Below are 19,097 nucleotides of genomic sequence, written 5' to 3' on the forward strand. Positions count from 1 at the left end.
TCAAAGCCTAAGCATATTGTCAATAGCAGTGGTCACATTCAAGTATATTTCTCTCATAGCTACTCACTAAAATAACTAAAACTCTTTTATTTCTTTCCAGGAGAGGCAACATCAAAGGCTCCTTTTGAGATATGTTTAATGCCCTTTTAGTGGGATATGTGAGTTAGAATAATACTCATTTTGAAAAAAAAAAAACCAAACCCATTTCTTCCCACTATGCATTAGCATCACAGCAGTACAAGCACTTGTACTTTTATTGCCTCATGCACTGAGGTGTTCTGCAATAAAAATACAATGAAGCTATCAGAAAAGATACAAACATAATGAAGTTGCAATGAACATATTATTTAATAGTATTACGCTTGTAAAACTTTATTTCTAAACTCTTAAAATTATTTTTTTCTCAACCAAATTCAATAGAGGAAAGCTAAAACACAATCCTAGCTGATGGAAAAAGAGGTTGTAGTTCAAAGAATTCCATTCTAAGTAAATCAATAGAATGACAACATATGCTACCTATATATCAAATTTTTCTTCACAGATATTGTGTCCATGTTCTTCATAGTCTTCTCTAGTTACTATCATGTCTTCAAAATCGTCATTTTCAGAAATGAGCTTCCCACCTTCCCAAGAATAAGTGATAGGGCTAGAAAATGAATAAAGTTATTGTTACTTCACTATAGATTCATTTAAAATAGAAATATGCAGTGATGATTTCCAAGACTTTTATTTAGCCGCACCTATTTAAACTACATTTTTGATTGCTAAATCAAACCATCCAGCTCCAGAGAAGTTAAGAGACAAAGTTTGAAACTTTAGCAGGACTAGCTAATTTGCTTTTTAAGAAAGGGCCTCTTTGAAGGCAGGTGTGAACAGGGAACGACATGGATCTACCTTTGTATTTACTTTGCACTGATAATAATTCTTTAATAGTATTTAAAAATACTCCTTATTTAAAAAGTAGATTTTTTTTTTTTGGTATATTCAAAATATACTTGTTTGGTCCCACTCCTTCTGCAAAGGTGTTACCCCTTCCTAATCCCTGAAGTGGTACGTTAATAATGACATGGCAGCATTCAGATGCTGAAAATCCTAAGTAAAAGACAAAGTTCTAATCTTACATACTTACAATACAGTCATATTTATCTGTTTACAGTAAAAAGGCTGACCCTAAAAACACTTCCTTAACTTTATTAGGTAAAGTACAGAGCAAGCAGGTCATCTCTCTATTTGGTTTGTCTGAAAATATAGATTTAAAACATTCTTCTTGCACAATTTTTGTTTGCTTAATATTTAAATTAATGCCTTTACTCAATCTACCTTCTTAATCAGCAAAAGAAACACTACTTTATTGTTTGTTGTGCTAGAAATATAAAGCCCCTCCTATTTAGTAGTTTAGGACTTACTTTTCAGGAAGAACAACGGAAACATCATAGTCAGTTGGCGTAAGACATCTAACTTCAGAATAAACCCGATCTCTGAAGCCTGGAAAAAGGGTGTTTCCCCCAGTCAGAACTATGTTCTTGAAGAAATGAGGCTGCATTTCTGTAAAATAATTAAGTAAATCTGTAATTAAGAGATGGAACATATATATAAAGATTAAAGGTGGTGATTTTTCTAATTTTGTTATGAATTTGAACAGAAATAAGAAATATGCATACAAAAAATTTATGATCATCTAATCAGCATATCAGTTAAAAAGAAATATGAGAAGGTGATCAATCACCCTATGTTCTCCCTGATTTCATAATTTGGCTTTGATAACTACTGTTTTCTTGTATTTATTAAATTTCATGTTTGCCAACACAATTCCCCTTTCAAAAGGGATTTTAAGTGACACAGGCTTTTTAAGAGTACATTAATAGCCTAAATATTGCCATACTTACATGGCATCATAAAACCTATGAAAGTCTTCTTTGTAATAATAACAATTACATGTACATAATCTATGAAATTAAAGCCTTAGCATTACTTCTGACAAACAGCAGTCAGAAAGGTTTTACTCTTTGATGCTTAAATTACTCACTTTTGGTCTGTTTCACACCAAATGAAACCAAGCTATTATACTATCCCTCCTTCTCCCTCCCACCCTGTCCTTTTCAAAATACTTTCAGGATATACCTTCAGGTAAATTCTGAATAGAATAAACAATGGCTTCAGGAATTCCCATCTCTTGAATACCAATATCCGAAGGATGGAAAAGTATTTCTGGAACTGCAAATCTTTCATTTGTTAGACGAAGTATTTGTTCACCAGTCTTGTATTTTCCACTTAACACCATCTCTTCCGTTGGCTAAATTAAAGACAGGAATAGTACCCACTGCTTAAGAAAAGAAATCACATCCTAAAATATTCACCTAATCTATTTCATGTCCTGCAGAGGTAGGCAGTGTGTGCTGCCATTGTCATATTATCTATCAGCAAATCTTTTAAGAATAATGCATACTCCGATATTAAATCTGAAGTGACTTTGCTCTTACCAACTGCAGTTTTGCCCAAAGCAAAATAAAACTGGTATGCATAAGAGTGGCCCTAATGTATAGGACTGCTTTCAAAACAATGGCTGGCTCAGTAAATGAGATAAAACCGTTAAACTGTCTTTACTGGTATTTCGGTCTCCTCTATAACATGACTTGAACTTTTAACCTTATTTGAGTGTTTAAATGTAATTCAGAGAAACTTACAAAAAAATATCAAAGAAGAGAAAACATTTCCTAACAATGTTAAAAAACTAAATAATGATATGGATAAGTTATATGACAGACCACAAACAGAGCAAGCTACAACTGTTAAATAACAGAACATAAAATGCTATGCTGGAAAAGCAGTACTTTGTTGTCATCCCAACTTACTGAGGAAAAGCTTTACCAATTAATGCATAACAAGAAAGATGTTAAAATACAGCATTAGAAAAAAGGGAGCATTTTTAGCCTCTCCACTAGATTTGCGCAGGGGAGCAAAAAAACTTCAGAACTATTATTACCTTACAAAATCCTTTTTTGATTGTGCTGAAGTCTGGCAAAACATAATCTACCATTACAGTATTCTCCTCTCCTTTCAATCTGAAAAAGAATGTAAAATTCAACAGAAAAGAGAACAAGTTCTAAATTCCAACTATTTTATACTGATAAGACTTCTTTAACTTAACTGGAAAGTTTTCTGATTAAGAGTATAGCTCTGTTTGTACAAACAGATTATTCTACATTTAGTACCATCACATACGCACTTGGCAATGTCCATGTCTTTGTAAAAGTCTTGAGAAACATAACACACATCTTCTTTCACTTGATTAATTACATGTGTTTCATCCATAACATGTAGCTGCCTGTAAACAACAAAAACCAAATCCACAGAAGTTTGAGAATAATTAAGTATTCGCTTTCCTGTCCAGTTTTCCTCTGGAACCGAGCAACCATTGTTTTTCAGACACAGGAAGCTACTGCCTCAATATCTAAACTTGTATTCAATTTACAAAAGCACTCCTGGCCTACTGGAGCTTAATATTGTGCTGTTTCACAGTATATCAACCTGCATTTGCCCACTGTCTTGCTAACAAGCACAGCTGTAATCCTGCCAGTAGCTCCTTGGTAAAGACCTTTACCTAGATAAAGTTCCAAGCTGAAGGATCCCAATGATAGGTTGATCCTACTGCATTTTCTTTACGGTATTGATACAGTCAGTCAGCAAACTGACTGATGATCTACTGAGACACCTCAGAAAATATGTTAAGACTTGTATAATTGTGAACACACAGGTAACCTCAACGATTTCAAAAGCAGTGGCACTTTGAAAAATAACAGCTTAATTCTTCAATGGGTTTAAACTCTTCTCAATTCATCTTGATCTTAAGGTCAAGATGGTAGCTAGTAGATTGTAACAGACAGAAAATTCCCTTCTCCTTTAAACAGCAATTAATCTAAAATTCATAGAAACAGTATGAATACCTAATAAACTTCTAGCTTATTTCATACCAAGTTTCAGAGTGAAAATTATCATGCTTTACCTGTAAGAGATGATCTCCTTTAGATGGTTGGTTAAGAGCTTCCCTCCAACATTAATCCTACAGAAAAAGAGTAACATGAGGAATTCTGTTATTATTAACTTCAGGCACAGCAAACACCTCTAAAAAATATATACTTCAATATACCTGATGATTGCCTCTTTCTTCTTTTTACTTCTGCAATAAGGTACAATGTGGGTAAAAGAGTATCCACTATCCACGATGATACAACACAGCTCAGATGGATTATCCCGGAAATACCTGTGTGCACTAAGAGCTCCAGCTGAAATACAAAAAATTTAATTCCATTTTTATATGAGCAATTATAATTTACAGTGATATGAAGGTGTACTTGCTTCGTATTTTAAATGCCTTTGACAGACTTTCAAGACCTCAATACATAATAATACTGGCACTGCATTAATTCATTTTGGCAGTGGATAAAATTGTTATATATGGCCCTATTTAATTTTTTTCAGGAATTCCAGTCCATGTTCCCATTTCCTCTAAAGTTTAATCACACTGATCATGCTACAAACTTATCAAACTTATCTAAAGGAGTATCCTGTGTCCAGTTATCTTTCAGAAGGATGTTATAGTTATTTACACATTCCCTGTGAGACACAATACATTTCATAATTGTAATGCTGCATTTTATTTGCTAACACATAACAAAACCAAACAAGAAACCAATCCTACCCCCCTAAAAAAGGAAAGCTATCAAAGACTTCATGCAAAGTTTTGGTAGAATTAAGTGCTATCCTTTTCCAAAATCCATCTGTTATTTCTGTCATCCTTACTCTCCTCAAATTTCCTGTAATTATATACCACGACACTCTTTAGGAAGTAGTACAAGAGTACAGCTGGAATTTGTAAAAGAAATTTTTAAAATGTTTAATCCACTTTTACTCAAGAGCCAGGAAGCAACTGAAGTGATATTTTTTACTATGTATATATATGTGTGTGTGCATGTGTGCTTGCTTATTCATTTATTTAAAGGGTTAAGCTTCAAAATACATAAATGCAAACAGGAAGGAGACATACTCACCATTTACTCTAAGAACTGCTTGAAATTGATATTCTTCAAATAGAATTTCATTCATAGATTCTTGTATTGAACTAAAGTTAAAATAAGGTTCGGTAATAATAATATTGGTATCTACAAAATCCACCTATAAAAAACATATTAAGATTGTCATTGCATAAAATGTAAAAATTAATAATCCCTAACCATCTTTTGCAGCAGTGGAAGATCATGTAAATCTGAAGACATGCTTACCACTTGCCATATCTGTTTGTAGAAGCTAGACTTAGAATGTTTTAGCTTTTTTAAAGGCTTCATGATCAGTGATACAAGTTTATCTAATTAATGGGTAAAAACATAATAGAAGGGAACACTTTCATATGTATCCTGATTCTGTTCCCATCCTTACAAATTGTAATCCAACATTTTAAAGAGACACCACAAAGGAGCACTACAATTTTAATGTAAAATACTTTACACTAATCCTGTCAGCTACAGAAAAATAAGTCTCCTTGACAGCTCAGTACTTGCACCACAGATTACTTGTCTAATAACCAAAGCCCTGTACAGTGAAGAATCAATAATAAAACTCCCAGTGACCTCTACTGAGGCCAGCAAAAAATCCTGGACTTTCCATGTTTACCGGTATCTCAAACACTCTTTTACAGAGGACTTATTAGGGTTACTTCAATCATAAGTGGATATGGCCCTAAAAACATTACCAGCTGTATCTCTCTGTAGTCTTCATTTGTGAAGAATTAAAAACAAATTCTCAAAACCATGACTACATTGAATACAGTTCCAAAACTAAAATGAAATTTATGTATCTAAACCCAGCACTTTATATTTTAAATATAAAAATGTACAGAGACTAAGTTAATTTGAGGCATTACTTTCATTCTCAGTATGCAGGTGTTAGAAAAAAATCAAGAATTTCCAGTGAATATAATATTTTTAAAAGAAAAAAATGAAAGTCTTAATATACTTCCTGTGCTAAATCCAGCTTGTGTGATACCAAAAAATACAGTATCAGATATTTATATTTTATACATTTAAGTTATTCAGGGGTAGAAAATGGCTAGCCAAAGATGATTACAAAATGTGTAGATATTTTGGCCTACTGACCCAGGTCCTCCCTCCCTTTTACATTAACTATTTATTGATCTCTTAACTACATTGTATCTGTCTGTGATTATTTTTTATTAACTTGACCTCTTGATTATATTGATATGAATTTCTTATGTGAGCTGCATTCAGTAACAGTACATACCTACAAGACTAAAAAATTTAAATATTTTTCGAAATTCTACACCAGAACTCAAAAACGTTTGCAAAAACTTAAATCCCTGTGATTCCTAATTGAAGGCACTTTCAAAGAGAACAGTAAGATCACCCGTCCTACTTAATATTTGTTAATTCCATTAGTCAGTATTTAATCTACACAAAAAGTGTGATTAAGAAAAGGCTCTTACTTGATACATTTCTTTTCCAAAGAGATAATCCCAAACCTGTCTCTGAACATCCCAGTTCACCAAGTAACCCTGTAGGAATTTAGAAACAAATTTACACAATTTAGAAAAAATAAGATCATACTTAAAAAAAAAGTTGACAGTTGAGACGGGTAATATAAAAAAAAGTGAGAGTTAAAATGTCTAAATTTCCATTTTTAGGCTACGGAGTAAATGTTACATAGGATTAAGGTATGTTACCTTATTCCCCATTGATACATCGATTACTGCACTACAAAAACAATGTACATTGTGTTTTCTGTAGACATTATGTTTTTTGGCAGAAGCTTGTCAGTCTTCCTCAATGCCAGGGAAGCAGATTATGGAGCAGATTACCTGGAGTGCCACCACCCAGCACGTAGGGAACATACAATTGATCAGGTCGAGTCAGCATGGGTTTATTACAGCTTGACTAACTTGTTCTCCTTCTATAACAGGGTGAGCCATTGTGTGGAGGAGGGAATGAATGTGAATGTTGTCTGTCTGGAGACTTTACCAAAGTCAGTAAAGACTTTGGCAGCAGTTCCCACAGCATTCTCCTGGACAAGCTGGCTGCTTACGCCTTGGACAGGTGAACTCTTTGCTGGGTAAAAGACTGGCTGGATGTCCAGGCCAGAGAGTGGTGCAGACTGGTGCTACGTCCAGTTGGCATCCTGTCACCAGTGGTGTTCCCCAGGGCTCAGTATTGGGGTCCCCGTTACCAACAGTCTGGACAAGGGAATCATGTGTAGCTCAACAGAAAGCACTAAGTTGGATAAGACTGTTGATCTGCTGGAGGGTAGAAAAGCTCTGTAAAGATTTCTGGATGGGTTGGATTGATGGACTGAGGACAATCTTATGATGTTCCACAAAGCCAACTGCCAGGTCCTGCACTTGGGCCACAACAACCCCATGCAGCACTATGGGCTTGGGGCAGGGTGGCTAGGACATTGCCCAGTGGAAAAGGACCTGGGGGTGCTGGCTGGCAGCCACTGAGCATGAGCTAGCGTGTGCCCAGGTGGCCAAGAGTATCCTGGCCTGTATCAGCAATCGTGCGGCCAGCAGGACCCAGGCAGTGATTGCCTTCCTGCACCTGGCACTGGTGAGGCCATCCTTTCAATCCTACTTTCTGTTTTGGCTCCCTCCCTACAAGAAAGACATTGAAGGACTGAAGCAAGTCCAGAGAAGGGCAAAAAAGCTGGTGAGGGGTTCAGAGAACAAATCCTGTGAGGACTAGCTGAGGGAGGCTGTCTAGCCTGGAGAAATGGAGGCTCAAGGGGGACTTTATCACTCTCTGCAGTGACCTGAAAGGAAGTTGTAGTGAGATGGTGGTTGGTCTCTTCTCCCAGATAACAAGGGACAGGACCAGAGGGAAGAGCCTTAAGTTGCACCAGAGAATTTTAGATTAGAAACATTTTCTCACCAACAGGGCTGTCAACTACTGGCACAGGCTGCCCAGGGAACTGGCTGACTCACCATCCCTGGAGGTATTTAGAAGATGTGCAGAATGTGACACTTCCCGACATGGCTAAGTGATGGGCCAGACAGTGCAGGGTTAACTTTTGGACTTGATGATCTTAAAGGTCTTTTTCAACCTAAACAATTCTATGACTGTTAAACTTCACACTGCTGACTGATTCTTGTGTGATACTACATATAACCCTGTAGTTGGGACATACAGTATGGAAACTATTCCTTAGAACAATTTACATTTGGCTTTAATGTTAAACTGAAGATATCTTACTTACTTTCTGAAAGGGAAGAATATAAAAAAGACCAGAGGGATCCTTAATTTCATCCAGTTGATTTGCTGTAAAGGTTTTCAAGCGTGCAGTCTTTGACCTGAACTGACAGTTGGGAATAACGCTGAAAAAGATTGGGAAGTTTCCTATGAAACATGGTATGAGACACATTCGCTTTCTTTACACCACTTTCATAAACAGTGTACTTTCAATAATACTTTTGCTGCTGTATTTTGGCTTTAGTCCGTTAACTGGAGCCAGTAGTTGAGGGAAATCTTTAATTTCTGACAACTCCAGTACAGACAAGACAACTTTTGGAAAACCAAATACCACTCCCCACCTCCGCCGCGCACTGCGCTGAGCCGAGCTGCAACCGCCACCCCCTGCCGCCGGCACAGCAAGAAGAGCGCCAGGGGCTCTCCCCCCACCCCAGCCGGTGGGGCACGGTGGGACACAGAGGGCATGGTGTGACGCAGAGGGGCACGGTGTGACACAGAGGGGCACGGTGTTACACAGAGGGGCACGGTGTGACACAGAGGGCACGGTGTGACACAGAGGGCACGGAGTGACACACAGGGGCACGGTGGGACACAGAGGGCACGGTGTGACACAGAGGGGCACGGTGGGACACAGAGGGCATGGTGTGACGCAGAGGGGCACGGTGTGACACAGAGGGGCACGGTGTTACACAGAGGGCACGGTGTTACACAGAGGGGCACAGTGGGACACAGAGGGGCACGGTGTTACACAGAGGGGCACGGTGTGACACAGAGGGCACGGTGTGACACAGAGGGCACGGTGTGACACACAGGGGCACGGTGGGACACAGAGGGCACGGTGTGACACAGAGGGGCACGGTGGGACACAGAGGGGCATGGTGGGACACAGAGGGCACGGTGGGACACAGAGGGCACGGTGTGATACACAGGGGCACGGTGTGACACAGAGGGCACGGTGGGACACAGAGGGCACGGAGTGACACACAGGGGCACGGTGGGACACAGAGGGCACGGTGTGACACAGAGGGGCACGGTGGGACACAGAGGGGCATGGTGGGACACAGAGGGCACGGTGGGACACAGAGGGCACGGTGTGATACACAGGGGCACGGTGTGACACAGAGGTGCACGGTGTGACACAGAGGGCACGGTGGGACACAGAGTGGCACGGTGTTACACAGAGGGCACAGTGTGACACAGAGGGCACGGTGTGACACACAGGGTCACTGTGTGACACACAGGGGCACGGTGTGACGCACAGGGGCACGGTGTTACACAGAGGGCACGGTGTGACACACAGGGTCATGGTGTGACGCACAGGGGCACGGTGGGACACAGAGTGGCACGGTGGGACACAGAGGGGCACGGTGTTACACAGAGGGGCACGGTGGGACACAGAATGGCACGGTGTGACACACAGGGGCACGGTGGGACACACAGGGGCACGGTGTGACACAGAGGGCACGGTGTGACACACAGGGGCACGGTGTTACACACAGGGGCACGGTGTGACACACAGTGGCACGGTGTTACACAGAGGGGCACGGTGGGACGCACAGGGGCACGGTGTTACACAGAGTGGCACGGTGTTACACACAGGGGCACGGTGTTACGCACAGGGGCACGGTGTGACACAGAGGGCATGGTGTTACACAGAGGGGCACGGTGTTACGCACAGGGGCACGGTGTGACACAGAGGGCACGGTGTTACACACAGGGGCACGGTGTTACACACAGGGGCACGGTGTGACACTCAGAGGGGCACGGTGTGACACTCAGAGGGGCACGGTGTGACACTCAGAGGGGCACGCTGTGACGCACAGGGGCACGGCGCGCAGCGCGGCGCGCGCCGCAGGGGCGGTGTCCGCAGCCGCCGCAGGGGCGGGGCGGGGCGGGGCCAGGCCGCGCCTCTCCGGGGCGAGCGCAGGCGCGCTGTGGGCCGGCGCGCTGGTGATCGGCCGGGGGCGCGGGGCTGGCGGAAAGCAGCAGCGGCGGCGAAGCCGTGAGGGTACGCCCAACGCCCGCCCCGCCCGGTCCCGGCCCGGCCCGGCCCGGCCCCTCCCCTCCCCTCACCTGACGTTCGCGTGGCTGTAGCCGATCTTGGCGTTGTAGGCGCCGTTATCCAGCACCAGCGTCGCCATGTTCCCCACGGCGCCACGGCCGCCGCCGTCCCAGTATTGATCCGCCACCGCCGTGGATCTCTACGGTGACCATAGAGCGGAGGAGCAGCGCGCGTGGCCGCGGGACGCGGGAGTGCCGGCAGCGCTCCGCCTCTGCCGCGCGGCGCGCGCCCTGCCGGTGACGCTCGCGGAGCCGCGGAGCCATTGGCCGGGCGTGACCCGGCAGCGCTCGTCACGCGGGTGGGCGGGGACGTGACGCGGCGTCGCCGCGGACGGCAGCCGCCTGGAGCCCGCGCGGGCGGACGGCTCCCTGCTGCTGTCCGCGCCGCGGGGGCGGCACCGACGGCTGGGGACGAGGCGGGGATGGTGGGGCGAGAGCCCGGGGCGGCGGTGGTTTAAAGTTACAGACTGCCTCGCGTGACCCTGCCGGCTCGGGATGCTGCGGTGCGGGAGCCCCGCGCCTCGGGATAAAGGTGTTGAGTGACAATCTCATTGAGAAGTGCACACCAACACGGGCCTGGGCTATGTAAGAATGTGACACAATGGAAAGGGAGACAACTCTAAATTCCATCATCATTATTTTACTGTTACAGAATCACAGAATCAGTTTGGTTGGAAAAGACTTGAGATCACTGAGTTGAACCTATGACTGAACGCGATGTAAACTAGACCATGGCTCTAAGTGCCATGCTCGGCCTTTCCTTAAACACGTTCAGGGACGGTAACTCCACCACCTTCCCGGGCACTCCATTCCAATGTCTAATCACCATTTCTGTGGAACAACAACAACAAGTTCTGGTGCAGTTTAAGACTAAGTCCTCTCATCCTGTCCCTGGTTGTCTGGGAGAAGAGAGCAACCCTCAACGGGCTACAACCTTCCTTCCTGTAGAAAGTCTTTCAAAGCGTGCATAATTAACACTTATTATAAATGGTATGGAAAACAGTGCTATTGGAATTCTCTGTTGCTGACCAGTTTTTGTTTTACTGAAGTCTGTGTAATATAGCAGCACACACCTTTATAGAATCACAGAATCATAGAACAGCACCAGGTGGAAGGGTGCTGGTCCAACCTTTCGTAGTAAAGGGAACCATGATGAGATGATCTAACATCCTGTCCAACACCATCTTGAAAACCTGCAGTGGGAACTCCCTGAGGAGAGGTTTTTGCAGTGATTGGTTGTTCTCACTGGGCAGAAGTTCCCTATATCAAGACAAAAGCTCTCTTGGTAGAGCTTAACACTTGTTGCCTTTTGTCTTCTTGTGAAGAGAGAACCTCCATCACTGTAGCCACTCTGTAAGTACCACAATACTGTGATAAGGTCCCCTCAAGCTTCTCCGGGCAGAAAAAATGAAGTCCTTCAGTCCTTCTTCGGGGTGTGTTCTTGAACCTTTGATCATCTTTATGGCCTTAATTTGGATGCTCTCCGGTTGTCCACAATTTTTTTTTGGAACTGCTGGGAGCAGAACTGGACACAATACTCCAGGTGTGGCCTGAAATGCACCAAGCAGGGTGGGATGATCAAGTTTCTGTCCCTGCTGGCAATGCCCCTGTGGATGCAACCCAGGATCTGCTTTGCGCTCCTTGCTGCAGTGGTGCACTGCTAAGTCCAGTTCAGCCTGGTGTCCACCCAGACCCCCAGGCCCTTTTCCACAAGGCTGTTTCTGTGCCACACAGCCGCGAGCCTGCACTGGGCTCTGTGGGTATGTCATCTCAGGTGCAGCACCTTGCACTAGTCTTGGTGATGAATGTTGATCTATTTATATGTTTTACTTAACATCATTAGTTCCTTTGTTGTATTCCACTAAAACAGAAAGAGAATTACAGTTTTGTATTTGTTTGTAATTGACTTTCCTTAACTTAAAAGTAACTGTTACTCTGTATGATGACTCTTCTCCCTAACAAATATGAAATAGCTTTCCATGAGCCAGGATGTTAATTGGAACACATGGCAATCTGCTTTTAGACAAATCCTCTTTATGTGCTTGTGAAGGATAAGGATAGCTTCCTTAATCCTGACCGTAGCAGATACATTATTTGATTCTTGAGAAGAGGTCACAGGAATTATCAAAAGCCTGCTTTTCAAGTTCAGGATCTCCTGGGTGCTTTGCTTGAGCTCCAGTTGCTTTTGTTTTTTCCTCTCAACTCCATTCCAGGTTTTACAGTTAAGAAATCCCCATGAACACATGAAACCGTGAGAGAGTTAAACTCACTCTACACACCCTCTACAAAGCACAGGTGCTTTTTGGCTCCAGTCTGTGGCAACGAGCAGCCCCAGAATGACTGAATGGTGCCAAGTACAGAGTTTCCAGGTTGTTTAGAGCATCCAAAGAAATATATCCTCAAGGAAGAAGTTACAGCACCCTTTGACATAGGGGGTTGTAATCCCAGACTTCACATCAATGAACAGCACTCTATGTACCTGTATTTGGGTGATGGTGAAGGGCAGGGTGGTGGTTGAGATGACTGCCTGATGGAAAACTCTACATCCATGGCTTCTTAGGTGTTCTGTTGAATTCACAAATTTTGTTGTGTTCACAAATAGGCCCTAAAAATACCTATGGCAAATATAAGACAATTTTTTTATTTGAGATCATTTCAGCATCCTGGATATGCTCACAAGTGGGGTTCTTTCTTAGTGACATGAGTGCCAGCTGCTCCAAGAGGGAGAGAATCCAGGAGCTAGGAGGAATACTGTGACCAGCAGGGTAGGGCCTTGCTAGCCAGGGCCTGTCCCACCACCCCCAGCCAGGGAGCAAGGCATACAGGCATGGGAGTGAAGCCCAGAGCCCAGGTTATCAAGCAAACGTGACAATGAAGCAGGTGTCATCAAGCACATAAGACAATCCTCAGGTCACAATCAGGATCAGGACTGCTGGGATTAGCAAGGACCAAACATAGTTTGGGGATCGCCATGCTGGTCCATGGTGACTGAGAAGGTCTGAAATCAACATGGAAAGTTGGTGCCCTTCTAATTGTCTTCTGGGTCAGGAGGGTGTGGTGTGTGGTGGGTGTTAATCTGTACATTTTCCCCTCTTCCTCCTCACATGCTCCAGGACATGGGGATACAACATGAGGTCACAACTCAGATCAATGCTGCTGGACAGAAATATTTCTGGTCTTCAGTTCTGACATCAGGGAAGAGCCTCAGGACTTCCCCTGTTCTTCCAGAGCTATGCTTGCAGGACACTTGAAAGACAACACATGGCATGGGTCCTGCTTTCCTCGCCCCTTGTATTTTCTCTCTTGATGAGAAGCTGACCCATCATGATGATGAGTATTGCTTCTCCATGATACTGGTAGACTTTTTATTAGTTGAGAAAACTGAATGTAAAATGGGCATAAAAATGTTAGCTTCATACACAGCTCATTCCTACTTTATAAATCTCCTTAAGAATATAATGAGGTCAGTGTTACACAACTGACTGATTTTTAAATGTCTGGAAAAATCAATTGAAAATGTTCATCTCCTGACCTATTTTTTCTATTACTGCTTCATATTTCTAACTTAAAGGTCCTTAGGGTTTTGGTTCATCACTTGTAAATTATTAATGTTATGTATATGAGAAGCAGAGAAAATAGTATCTGATGTCTTTCCTCTGCAGCTCAAGCTCTATTACAGAGGCCCATCGTGTATATGGAGGTCACATCCGAAAAGCTTTTTCTTTCTCTTTTTCTTTTCCTTTTTCTTTTTTTCTCTTTTTCTTTTTTTCTTTTTTTTTTTTTTCTTTTTCTAGTTAGTATTTTAGGGTACTTGGTTACCCACCACTGAAATTGTTCAACATGCCTTTTATGAATGAGAGAGTGCCGGGGAAAAGGGTTACAAAACCCTGTTTGGATGAACAAAACTAATACAAGACATTAATTTCTTAACTGATTTGGATATTTTACTACAGCATGAGAGGCTGTTCTCTCAAAAGTAAAATAACTCATAGGCTGTATACTTGTTACAGATACCCAGCAAAATGTTAGCATCTGAGGGACAACCTGATTTTACAAGTATCTGGGTTTGAGCAATTTGGGTATAGGATACTTATGCGTGTGTGTGCATGTGTGTGTGTGTGTGTGTACATGTGAATTTCTTGCCATAGCACTGTAAGTTTCTGTCGGTGAGCTCTTTATCTTATAAAGCCTTGTGCCTTTCCTGTGGTGCTGTAGAAGCTGCAGCTGTCCTGTCTTTGGGCTTGGCCGAGGTCAGGCCCAGGCAAAGAAGTGATGGTGTTGGGACACGCGCCACGGGCGGGAGAGGGATGGAGCCACAGGCGGGGATGCAGAGACACGCTTCCAGAATTTTGGAAATGGGAAAGCTGAAAAGGGATGAAAGAAACAGCTGGCGGAAGAGAGCGGGGAAAAGGTGGGCGGTGGGGCTGAGACGGGCAGAGGCTTAGGGCGCTGAATGGGGACGGAGATGCTGAGCAGGCGGGCAGGGGCTCTGCGAACAAGCGAAGGGCGGAGGCGCCACTGCCCTTGCCCAAGGCCCTACGAGTGCCCGTGCGCCCCTCTCTGTAGCTGCTCCCGGCCCGTGCCCCTGTCCCCTGCGCCGCTCTGCCCGCCCGGAGCCGCCGCTCTCCGGCGGGGCGGGGGCCCCGGGCCCGTCCCGCCCCGTCTCGCCCCCGTCACCAGGCGATGCTGCGGCCAAGATGGCGCCGGGCGCCGAGTGAACGCGAGCGGGGATAGCGGCTCTGCTCCCGGCGCTCTCCCCACCTCGGGCAGGGGCGGGCGCAGGGATGAGGCGCGTTCCTGGTCCCAGCTGGTCGTCGTGAGGGGCGCGGGCAGGCAGACACCATGGCGGGGATTATCAAGAAGCAGATCCTGAAGCATCTCTCCAGGTCAGTGGGGCGCGGTGCACCGGGCAGGCTGAGGCGGTGCGGGGAGGGGGCGACTGCGGGTCCCTATCCTGGTGAGCGACCCTCGGTCTGGGCGCTGGGCGGGGAGACCGGGTCCATTCTGCGCGCAGAAGGGGGACTGAAGACGCCTCCTCGTAGTGATTTGGAGGCAGAGGAGGTGGCTGGGTGCTCGTGTGGGGCTGTCCGGCGGCCACAGCCGCTTAGCTGGCCCCCGGCTCCTTCTCCCGGCGCCCGGCGGCGCAGGCGGGGAGGGGGCTCGGTCTGCCTGGCGCAGGAGGGAGTCACCGAGTGAGTCACCGCCGGGCTCCGGCCGCCTCCCCGCCGGGCTGACGGTGCCCGCCCCCGCTGCCCGAGGTGTGCGGGGGGCAGAGAAGCGGAGGAGACCCGGCCCTCGTGATTGCCGGGCGGCGGGGCGAGCAGCAGCCGCCGCGGTGCGCTGGCTGGCCGGGGCTGGGGCAGCTCGGCCTGTGTCCTTGCGGCTCAGCTCGCGAATTCCGAGCTCTTGAGACGCCGAGCAGGTGAGGCCGGGCAACGGAAGGGTGCACGCGGAGAGATGAAAATAAGTTCGTGCTTTTCTGGGTGACTGGAGTAATGTCTAAGGTGCCTCGCGGCCTAAAACAAAAGCAACAAACAAACCTCCTGTAAATTTCTTAGCTGTCAATGTCGTGTGCTTGACAGATGGAGAAATCGCAGAAAGTACACAATCTGATTCATACCGTTTTAAAAAGCCGCATCAGGTTTCTTCCATTTTCTAAAGAGAGGCAAAAACCTGTTAGGTACTCGATCTGTCATAATACCATAGCGTTGCTAATTCTTCAGAGCATACTTTTATATCTTAAAAAATACAACGTGAAATACTTCAATTTTTTTTTTCTTCCAAAATGTTCTATTCCACTTTTGTGTATTTTTTCTGAAAAGTGTTTATAGAGAAAATCAAATAAAATGAAGTAACAGATTCTCATTTGACTAATCTGTTGTTGATGCATACAGAGAACATAATTCTCATTCCAAATCCTTTGATATCTGTCTGCTAAATGTGATGTATGGAGCAGTAGTAAAATAATTTTTCTTCTCTGTCCTGCTCATGAGTTATGTAGCAGGGAATGCTGACAAAGAAATCTTTTCTTCACATGAAGATGACAGAGCACCGTGAGACTGGAAATGCAAGGAGAAGATGTCATCAGCCTTGAGTCAGTTTTCTAATCAGCAGTGTGCTTGGAATAGTTGGATTTAGCAGCTTGTTTCCTGTATTGATGTGTAACAAGCTGTATGGAAAGAGAAGTGAGCTCTAGTCTCTGTGCTACAGGTTAACTCTAAAATGTGTCTGGGAACTAGGCACGAGTAAGATGAGTTGGTTTTTGTCCAGTTTTTCAATGTGCAGCTGAATAGATTAGAGCTAAGTACTTTGTCATGTTGGTAAATTTGTGATTCCTCTCTTGTGTGTTGTGATAATGCTTACTCAGCAAGGCTCTGTCAAATGATTATTACAGATTTTATCACTTTTGGAAAGCTTATGGGATGTATCTAGTGGTGTGTGGCTTGCAAGTTGAACTTGATGCTCATAATCCATACTATTCAAAGAGTGTGTTTGATACCTAAAATTTAAACAGTATTATTAAGCCCCTTCATATGGATGTTCTTTATTACATGTTCAGATAATATCTTTACTTCCTGTAGAACAGGTGTTTCAGTGGTTTCAGAAGTTGGTTACTCAGGAAAACAGAATTCAAGTGACATGATCTTAAATTTCAGGATCTTGATTTTTTAGCAAAAATTACAGAAGTATTAATTCAGGATTTTCATTGATAAGTTTTGTAAGAATGTGACTAAATAGCCAAATACATAAAGAATTTCCTGTAATAGAGTGCCAAAGGATGCTTTCACTTTTTACTCTTACTATAGTAGTTACTGTTCTGCAGTTTTCATAGTTTCTTGAAACTGCTGCCTGCTTGTCATCTTCAACTAAGCAGGTATTAGTGGCAGGATTAAAATTTATTGGAAGAGGTACATCTATATAGTGGAAAGAATTACCCTCTTATCTTGATTTATTTTCATTTTTGAATATTTAATTTCCCTTTATGTTTGAACAAAGATATGAATTTATACCTTAAATTACAGAGAAGTACTTTGATTTTTTGCCACAAACCACAGAACAGTTGAGGTTGGAAGGGATCTTTAGATCTTGTCCAGCTCCCCAAATCATCATTGATTTGGCAGTGTTTGCCATGAGGATTACTGCAATATCTGTTAATTGTCTATTTACTCTTTTTCCTATCCAGGTACTGTATTTGTAAATTTTGAAGCGCTGTGTCATTCAGCAATGCAGTTTCCATTTAGCAGTTCACAGTGCTTTTATTAGGTGAACTGATAATGGACACTGCTGTAGAAGGAGCCTCATCATTCTACATTTGTTAGACAGTGAAAATTTTACATAGGTGTGAGTCTTTAATGTCTGAGAACAAGAAGATGACCCAAACTGCATTTTGAAATGGTTTTGATATCCAAATTACTTTTTACCTTTATAAAAAGGGTTTTTTGTTGCTGTGTTACAGTTTAAGAGCAGTGAAGGTAATAAAGCTTATTTTATTCCGTTTGTAACAAGTCTTTATCTCATGTTAGGATGTGGTGATGAGTGTTTTGCTTTTTTAGTCTTTTAAGTCTTTTAAAATTTTAAAAAATGTCCTCTGTCTTCAACATGGATTATTCTTTCCTAAGGCTGTGGTAGAAAACGGGAAGGAGGGAAGGGGTAGGAACAAACTACGCTTGCTTTTGTTGTACTTCGCATTAGGTGGTGCTTGGTGTAGGATATGAAACTAAACTTATCAACTAAACTGAAGAGATGAGTTTGCCATTTGGAGGCTTGAAATTTTGACATCTCCATGTTGTGTTAAGTGTGGCTTTACTGAATAAAGTTGATGGAGTGTCTTTATTTCATATGTACCCTAAAATGAAACAAGTGTCTGGATAGCAGCATCATCCTTTACAAAGGTAGGAAAGATACACCATCCCTAGGAGAATTCTGCTTTGTAGTGTTGGGATCACTTGTACTGTAAAGGTCTTCCCCAGTGAACTGAAACTTATGTTGTATCTTTATTTGTGCTGTTATGTATTTTCAGTAGGTGAGAGATTTCTTGTTGAACAGCACCTTTTTATTGCAAGATTTTCTGTTCAGTGGTCTGCTATGATGATTGCAGATATCCTTCAGCATTCCTTCTTTTTTCTCAGACATGGTGGACAAGTGTATGAAACAATGGTGGTAAAGATTTCCAATAGGAATCTAGAGTGCCCTGTGCAAGTTCACTGTGGGATTACTGTAATACTGTCTCTATTTTTGAGGAGATCTTCTCCATGACAGGGGTTTCAATCTTGGGTTTTTTGGATAGGAGGTGCATACAGAGATCGGGTATTACTGACTCAGACATGTGTAAGGGTGTTTTCAGGTGTTTTTTAGTTTTGGTTTTTAGTCTCATTGAAATTCCCTTTCTAGTTAATGAGCAGTCTGGTCTTCTGTGTATCTGCATGATCCGTGCCTTTCTGTGAAAAACAGTTTTGTTTATCAGATATGTGTGAGAAGCATGAAGGCAAGTTTATAGACTTTGCCCATGTGATAAGTAGCCACACTGAATATGACAGTCTTCACTTCAATTGATATTAACTCTTAAGTTTATTAATGATAACACATAGTTCAACTTCAAAAGTTACAGTTTGCATTTTACGCAATATTTTCCACAAAGAAAACAATAAGACATTTTAAAGTGTTGGTATGGCAGAAATTGTTTTCAGGTGTGTCATTAGTTAATGTTCTGTATGAACTTAGACCTTTGCTTTTGCTTATCTGAATGAATAGATGTGAACATACTAAGATTTCAGTAGAAGAAAA

The 19,097-nt window shown here is 43.3% G+C and overlaps 2 protein-coding genes across 4 annotated transcripts in view; one reads left to right on the forward strand and one right to left on the reverse strand.

Moving 5' to 3' along the window:
- Positions 1-356: 356 nt before the first annotated feature.
- Positions 357-10,560, reverse strand: ACTR6 (actin related protein 6). Its single transcript, XM_068191634.1, has 11 exons — positions 10,326-10,560; positions 8,260-8,377; positions 6,497-6,565; positions 5,049-5,172; positions 4,148-4,283; positions 4,004-4,060; positions 3,227-3,325; positions 2,984-3,062; positions 2,122-2,293; positions 1,407-1,545; positions 357-646 (listed from the first exon to the last, which is right to left on the reverse strand). Exons 1-11 carry the CDS (start codon positions 10,391-10,393, stop codon positions 517-519), a joined length of 1,191 nt encoding a protein of 396 aa, XP_068047735.1. The 5' UTR covers positions 10,394-10,560; the 3' UTR covers positions 357-516.
- Positions 10,561-14,961: 4,401 nt separating this feature from the next.
- Positions 14,962-19,097, forward strand: part of BLTP3B (bridge-like lipid transfer protein family member 3B) — a 47,765-nt gene continuing 43,629 nt past the window's right edge. The window contains exon 1 of one of the 3 annotated variants that reach the window (XM_068191637.1): positions 14,962-15,199. In XM_068191637.1, coding sequence (XP_068047738.1) covers positions 15,156-15,199 — 44 coding nt within the window. In that variant the 5' untranslated portion in view covers positions 14,962-15,155. The remainder of the gene's footprint in view (positions 15,200-19,097) is intronic. The other 2 variants (XM_068191636.1, XM_068191635.1) reach the window with 2 other exon arrangements.

The sequence above is a fragment of the Anomalospiza imberbis genome, chromosome 5 (genome assembly GCF_031753505.1).
Source record: "Anomalospiza imberbis isolate Cuckoo-Finch-1a 21T00152 chromosome 5, ASM3175350v1, whole genome shotgun sequence".
Classification (NCBI taxonomy): domain Eukaryota; kingdom Metazoa; phylum Chordata; class Aves; order Passeriformes; family Viduidae; genus Anomalospiza; species Anomalospiza imberbis.